The sequence below is a fragment of the Triticum aestivum genome, chromosome 2B (genome assembly GCF_018294505.1).
Source record: "Triticum aestivum cultivar Chinese Spring chromosome 2B, IWGSC CS RefSeq v2.1, whole genome shotgun sequence".
NCBI classification, from domain to species: domain Eukaryota; kingdom Viridiplantae; phylum Streptophyta; class Magnoliopsida; order Poales; family Poaceae; genus Triticum; species Triticum aestivum.
Window position 1 is genome coordinate 650,421,285 of NC_057798.1, and position 8,152 is coordinate 650,429,436.

Here is an 8,152-nt window from a genome sequence, read left to right on the forward strand (position 1 = left end):
TGGCACGCATGGAGGCGTCCGGGGTGTCGAGGTGGAGCGGCAAGCAGGAGGTGGCCGGGGCGTGCGTCGGCGTGCATCGGCCACGCGCCTGTGCCTACTGGCGCGAGGAGGAAGGCGACAGGGGGGGGGGAGTGGAGATGGGCTGGGCCGTGCTGCTGGGCCAGGTGGACTACCAGGTGAGCGCCAGGTAGTCCTTCTCTCTCTTTCTATTTCTGCTTTTATTTATCTATTTTGTTCTGTGTTGTTTTAGTTTAGTAAAATACTAAACCATTTTATAAAATCCTGAAAATAGTTATGTGGCTAGAGTTAAAATATACCAAACCACATAAAATGTTCCAGTAATTATTGGACATATATTATTTATATATCAAATATATATCCAATGCAAATAGCTATTTATTTAATTCAAAGGCCCAAAATAATTAACTCTGAGATACCAAAAATATTGTTTTGAGTTTTACCTCTTTGCAATATTTTCAGAGACTAAGAGGAACATTTTCTTGGACTTCTTTGAGGAGATTTTAATGTTGATCATTTTTAGAAGGTTTTTGAGGCTTTGAAAATTCCTCAATTCAAATTTCATTTGAATTAAAACATGATGCTCACATGAGGTCTAGCCTAGTGCATAACAGGACCAGGGATGTGACAATTTTGGGATGAGATCAAACAATTTACCTAAAATTGGTAGCCCAAAAACCTTCGAACAATGTCACTGCCTTCTTTTGCCACACGACACGCAGGGTTAAGTAGGTGAATGCACTTGTCTGCCTTGTGCTCCACACCGTTGAACTCGGTGTCAAAATGGTATTGCGGTAGCCGAAAGTCGAATTCTGACAACTCCTAAAAATGAAATCTTCATGCGCAAAACCTGAGCAGTCATGCATATATGCTCGAGAGAGGACTTGGTTTACTTACATGAGAGCTTTTCTTTGGTCACCAGTAGCACACATTCACCAGCTTCCATTCCTCTCTCACGTGCTTCAGCCCTCTGGCGCTGCCCATAACACCAAACAATAGATGCCACCCATGGTCACGCCTCCTCGTCCTATTCATGTCGGTGATGCCTAACCGGCATGGTCCACATAGCCGTGCAGGGTATCTTCCACTGCCGCCGCCGGCCTGCATAGGGTTAGGATTTTGATGCTCGATTTGGCAATCAAGGGGAAAGTGAGCTCAACATCTTTCCAAGATATTTTCTACAAATTAAAGCCTCCTAAGAGACTGCACTATGGGCCCCATGCCAAGTCAGCACGCCACCTCAACCCCGTTATAGTTGGAAATGACGGAGTGACCAATCGTCATGAAGTAAACCAATGTGATCAGTTCATCACATTTTGAGAGAAGTGTGACCAATGTGCTCATCTCGCGGGAGTTGAGTGACCAATGATGCGTTTATCTCTACAAATTCCCTTCATAGAAACTCTTTATGAAAATTTATTTAAAATTTTCCCTCGTTAAAAATGTCATGGTACAAAAGCACTACAAGAAATTTTTCAATTAGAATAAAATAATCCATGGCAAAGAATGAAGTATACATTTTGTTCCATATTTTAAGTTTCATCGTAAATGTTACGATATGCATGCCACTATCGGGGTTTGCTTCTATGAAACATCTTATAACAAGGCGACATTATAAGACCAATGGCATGTATGGAACATACCTTTTACGCAACTTAATACACCATCATCACATCAATTATTTCCTACAAAACTCGAGATACTAACTACTCAAATTTGTAGTTTTCAAATGAACTAAAGCCTAATGTGACATGCTAAAAATTTCTCAACTACCATGATGTCACTATAGAATTTACCACACCCACCCACCCATAGAAATTTATATTGATTTTAGCATCACAAGACTCTCCATGGCCGGTCCCCGTTGAAGGTCACTACTTGCAAATTGCAACCACGCTCACTTAAATTTAGTGTCCAAACCACACCCCGATTTGGTGTAGCAATCATAAACTAAATCAATGTTGTGAGTCATCTCTCAAATTGTTCATGGGCTGGGTTATTGGGCTTAGTGCCTCAGTATGACTATAGAGACGTGTGAATTGGTAGGACAAAAATATTCCTACATCCCAAACCATGCACGTTACCTATCTATACATAGGCTGCCCATCATGGCCATGAGTGGGTAGTGCTAGCTTTGTTCCCTCCTATTCAAGAGTCTCCCTATTCAATTGTATCTCCCCCTCAATAAATAAATAAATTCAATTGCATCTCCCTTGATCTCATAGTTTCCCTACCTTCTCCACATCAAAATCGTTGCCTCTATAGGTAGTCCTCTCTTGTGTCCTATTATTCACAAATCACAGTCCTCCCCTTACTTGCGCCATGTATGCTTCATGTTGAGTTTTTGTATTCCATTTCTCATTGCCCATCGATTATCGATCTCCACATAATCTTCCTAATCCTCATCCGGAAACTATCCATCGGAGATCTAAGGCCGATGTTTGGTGAACAACTAAGGTTACACAGAGTCATCATAAAGAAGGTCGATCATAAATTTGCCGACTCAATGATCTGAATTTGTAAAAATATACCTCAATCGCTTGTTCTTTTTATTCTCGTTCCTTGTGAATCTAAAAAGGCATTCCCATGCTTGCCATTGGGATAAATTATGAAGAGGGCATGTTTAGGTCTCTATAGACATGACCCTCGCTATCAAGGTTGTGCTTGTTGTCCTTGAGGTAGAAGATTTTCATTTTCTCTGAATAACACGAGCAACCATACATTTGTGTTAGGATATGAAATACTTTTTGAAGGATACGTAATGATTTTTCACTTAGGTGGTTGGTCCATAAACAATCGAATTGACCCATGATGGGGCCTTGCATTTCATTAACAGTCTTTTGTTGCTGGATCGTTCTCATCTCTTATCATTTGTATCTTTCGCCGAGATCTCTCCCCATTTTTTCACTGCCTTGCTCCCTATTTCTTTATCTCACCATACTCCATGACGGGAGCTGCCTTCCCCATGAATTTCGATGGGGCAAAGATTAAGATACATTCCGCATTGTTCGTGGTACATTGTGACAACATGTTGTCATGCTTCTCTTGCCGTACGACATCTCCACCATGCACATGCCTAGATAAGGGAGGAGCCAGTGGTACTATAAGGGAGGGACATCGCTTGCATCATCGTGAGCTCATGGATGATGCTTTTCTTATCAAACGGTGGTGAATCACCTCCCTTCATTTATATTTGTGAGAAATTTTCGTCTCAATTGTTACTTGGGCTGCTATGAGATGTACATAGTGCCGGGCACCATGCATTTCCTATGTTATGCTTGAAATTTTTTCATTGCAATTTGCTCGATTACTAGATTAATTGGTCGATTGAGATGGAAGTTACACAGCACTAGTGCTCTCCACTACTTCTGGTCAACCTTTTTTTAAGATTGCAAGACAAATTGGTTTAGCATGATTAAAATTGATGTTGTGTGATTGGTTGATTGAATTGCTCAAGTTACCTACATTTTTTCTTGATTTTAATCTGGCAACACTACATTTGTTCTATATTACACGACATGATAATTCTTTGCCCAAAAAACCCAAATATTTTGCAGTTTTTGTTATTGTCTTGAAAGTTGAAATAGTGATTATTGTAGATAAAATTTGCATGGAGGAAAGTTCACTCTTGTCGACTCTACACTCAGTGTGATCCACTGAGCTGAGATCAATTACCAGTATCATATATCTGACATATGGATGGAATTTACCCTTGAAACTACCATATGATCATGAGTTAGTAACTGCTCGTTATCATTGTTGTTTTACCTATTGGAAATATTTGAACCAATGAGTGCTCCCCGTAATGGAAATAATAAATTGTTGTTTCCTTTTCAGGATGATTCAAAGAGCGAAGAAGAGTCGACTCTACACAATCAGAGGTTGCCCCAAATTGGTGACACATACATAGATCCATTTCAGCCTGTGAACTCTTGTGCCTCTACTACAAACAGTGTTGTCAAGGATTATGCTGAGCTACCCTCCCAAATTCCACTACTGAATATGGATGTTGTTAAAGATTTGCGTGCACAATCATCATCTTCTTCTTCAAGGAGCGTGCTTGCGAATTTTGCTAATATGATGGCGATGCAGGAGGCATGCCTTCGTGCGTTGATTGACCCATATCAGGAATTATCCTGCAAACTATGGCGTCAGTCCCCCGAGGCTTTGAAGAATCACTACGCTCTCGATGTTGAGATGGCATGTTCTGGGGGGCATGTGCCAAATATAAATGCTCCTGGGAATTCCCAGGTCAATTCACTTCTTCAGCTGATCAAGAATCCAGTAAACCAGTCTATGCGGCTCATCAATGTCAAGGGTCACGTGCCTGCTCTCAGGTGCACATAACTCATGCAACCTTATCTTCATACTTAACTTGTTAAGATATCACTAGTACATACTAAGCATCAGTTTCAGTCAGTATATTCTTAAGGTTACGCCTCCTACTGTGCCATGATTCCATTGAAGAAATTGCGACATTTATATGGTAACCCATCCATTACCCTTTGTTGTATTTGACATGCAGTGCTGACCCAATTGGCAGCTGCTTTATACGGCAGAAACTTGACGAAGCAACTACTGGAGAGATAGTTATGCTATATAAAGAAATCACGCCTCACATCCTTACACTGGCCACTGATGCCTTTCCCACTTACGTTATCCAAAAGGTTTTCTTCCTCCAATTCCTGTAGAATTTTGTACCTTGAGTCTCTAATTAAGGATGTGGAGATTAATCGGACATAAACTTCTATACTTACCTTCTAATTTTTTTTTGTAGCTTCTTGAGCATGGACCAGCAGTCTACTTCAGGATACTAATTGCTAATCTAATGGGGCATGTGTTAGACCTAAGCCTTCATCTCTATGGTTGTCAGGTGATCCAGAAGGTAAGCTGAACACTATCACTTTAACATCTCATGATGGAAGGAATTAAGGTGTGCTTGTAGATTGCAAAACTGCACTTTTCTATTTGGAAGGCCTCTACTTTGTAATGTCATGTAAGATAGAATATGTAATTTAGTCAAACCATTCATTCCCATTTATTGTCTTGTTAATATGTCCATTATCTTAGATAACTTCTGTTATAAACATAGTATAATGTCAAATGCATAAATAGTTTAAGCTGATTATGTTTCATTATGTTTTAAGTTTTTACCCTGGTATGCCATATTGTTTCGTTGCGAGCTTGGTCACTGATGGTGTCTCTTTGTTCAGGCTTTTGAAATAAGCGGCATTAGTCAACAAATAGGGATGGCCACGGAGCTTGATAGCAACCTATTCAAATGTATCTGCAATCAACATGCAAACCATGCCGTTCAGAAATGCATGGAGTGTGTGCAGCCACAATATATCCAATTCATCTATAGACGATTATGTGGCAAGGCCAAGATGTTATCCACCCATCCTTTTGGATTCCATGTGGTTCAGGTTGTTAGTTTGGGCATTACACTTTTTACCGCTTCCTATCTTTCGACGTTTGTTTGTACCTTGTTCACTAATTATTCCTCCCGTCCTCGTGATCTTCTTAGAAAATGCTGGAGTTCTGCAAGGATCCTCAAATTATGGACAGGTTTATCACAGAGATTCTCGATTGTGTAAAGGAGTTGTCTGTAGACCCATATGGAAACTACGTTGTGCAGGTAAAGTGTGTAGTGGTTTGTAATTGATGAAATATTATCGCGTCTTAACAAACAATTCACATGTGTGTTCTATCGACATGTTGCAGTACATTGTGGAGCATGGAGGACCTCGTTATCGACAAATTATTATGTTGAAACTTGCTGGAAGCATAGTACAGATGAGCCACCAGAAGCACTCTTCCAAAGTCATTGAGAAGTGCCTGATCTATGGCAGCTACCACGATTGCAAGCTTCTCGTAAATGAGATCCTTTCTGCAGGCGGTGGTCAAACTGCAGATCATCTCGTGGTATGTGGCTCTTGAGGTCTTACCGCCGTTACTCGACATCCCTAGAGAGATATAGTACACATGAGACATGACTAATCTTGCGTGGTTGCCTGGCCATGCAGGGCATGATAATCCACCAGTATGCAAACTGCGTGGTGCGGCAGATGGTTGACGTGGTGAACGATTGGCAGTTCAACGTGATCGTGGATGTGCTGAGGCGCAACAGGGACACTTTGGTCATGTACGCCCATGGGAGGCAGGTCATCGCGCAGGTCGAGCGGCTCCTCAACGGCATGGCACCGTCCCCCGACTCCTTTGGGCAAACATCGTCGTCGTCCAAGTTCGTCTAGCGTGTTTTAAATTGTTTTTAGAATGGTTTGCGTCGTATGTCTCTCTTCTTCATCCTGGAGCATGAGAGATCGGCAGAAATTGAATTAAGGTGAACTCAGTTGCTTTCGTTTTCCCCGTCAGGTGAACTAAATCGTTTCTGTAGAGGAGAACCGAACTATAACCTCCTCTGGTCAAAGGATTTGTCAGGCACCCAGCCTACCGTTATCTATGAATTGAACTATTTGTTTTCCATGCCATTTTGTGAGGGCTTCATCACTTTAGTTTAAGACTTCAAATATCTTGCTGGTTGGTTTCACCAGGCATATGCATGTTCCAGGTCGACCAGGCAGTAAAAAATATAGTAGCTAGACGGCTCATTCAGGCTTTGAATTCAGAAACATATAGTATATCACTTGATGCATCATTTAGGTTTATTGTTTTGTGGGTGATGCATCATTTTGGTTGTGGTGGGCAGAGTGTGCTTTAAGGTACCGGTTGGGCCTCGCAGCGTCGTCGAAGGCGTGGCTGTAGGCACTGTGGCAGATGGCAACTGCACTGTCAGTTTCTAGGAGGAATGGTGCGCGGCTCCACTCAATGGCAAGGGCAGCTCCTTCCATGCACGCCGCAATACTTTGATCAGTTAATTCGCTTGGCTTAAGCAGTCCTACACTCCTACTGCCCTAGTTTAGTATGTATTCCCACAAGAAAAAGGAGACAAAACAAAACTTGATTTGCATTGATCTAACAGAGGACTCCATACATACGTACCTTGCAGATCTAAACACCATCTAGCGGCTATACTTACGCGACAGGATAATCTCTCAGGCGGGCCGCATGGCAGCTGCACCATCGTCCTGATCGTCGTCAGCTCTAAGAGCATCTTCAATAAATGATGTAAAACATAAAAGTGTTAGTAGTAAAATTTACATCATCAAAAAGTGGGTTTTACATCACAAAAAACCTCCAACTCCAACGAATCATGTAAAATAGGACGTTAGCACTCCAATAGATGATGTAAAATAGGATAGCCGCACAGCAGGCACTCCACAATTTCATACTCCCTCCGTTCTAAAATAGATGACCCAATTTTATACTAAATTTAGTACAAAGTTGAGTCATCTATTTTGGAACGGAGGGAGTATATATTTGAACCAAATAATACCAAAATCATCGCAAATTAATCCTAAACAAACATACAATTTGAGTTAAACTGAACTTGAACTAGGCCGAACAACTGTACCTTTCTGAACATACAGAAACTAGCATGGCAGGGACACTAGGAACTGAACATTATCTGAACTATGGCGATGCTGTTACTAACCAGAGCAAAACAAGTGATGTTGTGCTATAACAGCCGGCGCTCGATTTAGCTGCTGCTGCTCGCCCGACGAGCAAATCGAGCACGCGCGAGGGCACGCGCCACGGGAGGCGACGGCGAGAGGGAGGCCACCGCCAGCGACTTGAACGCGAGCCACGCGTCGTCCGAGCAGTCCGCAAGCAGAAACGCAGCAGCGACTTCGAGCGCCACGGCGTCCGCGACGGGCGGGCAGGAGCGGGACGTGGTGGCGGCGGTGGAGGGGCATGGCGACGAGTGCGGGAGCGGCGGCGACGGCCGCGGGGTTGGAGGACGCGGCCATGGAGGCCCGGTGGCTGGGGCGGTGCCAGAACTGGCCGGAATCGGTCGGCGACGGCCGGATGGCGGCGGCGGAAGGGGATCGAGCAGTCAGCCACGCAGCGGGAACTTCCGAGTGGCAGTTGGGTCTTCGCGGTTTTTTCTCTAGCTTTGCTCGGGAGGCCTGATCCAAATTTAAATCAGATGTCTTTTATGTTTAGAGTAAAATCTTATTAAAAGAAATTGCATCCACATAATTTGAGTGAGGGATGTTTTTGAGCCTTCGTG

General features: G+C 42.8%; 1 protein-coding gene across 1 annotated transcript in view; it reads left to right on the top strand.

The window, feature by feature from the left end:
* Positions 1 to 6,451, top strand: part of LOC123041896 (pumilio homolog 1-like) — a 26,624-nt gene extending 20,173 nt beyond the window's left edge. The window contains exons 3-9 of the mRNA XM_044464456.1: positions 3,856 to 4,355; positions 4,544 to 4,685; positions 4,796 to 4,903; positions 5,232 to 5,444; positions 5,546 to 5,656; positions 5,743 to 5,943; positions 6,045 to 6,451. Coding sequence (XP_044320391.1) covers positions 3,856 to 4,355; positions 4,544 to 4,685; positions 4,796 to 4,903; positions 5,232 to 5,444; positions 5,546 to 5,656; positions 5,743 to 5,943; positions 6,045 to 6,272 — 1,503 coding nt within the window. The 3' untranslated portion in view covers positions 6,273 to 6,451. The remainder of the gene's footprint in view (positions 1 to 3,855; positions 4,356 to 4,543; positions 4,686 to 4,795; positions 4,904 to 5,231; positions 5,445 to 5,545; positions 5,657 to 5,742; positions 5,944 to 6,044) is intronic.
* The last annotated feature ends 1,701 nt before the right edge of the window (positions 6,452 to 8,152 follow it).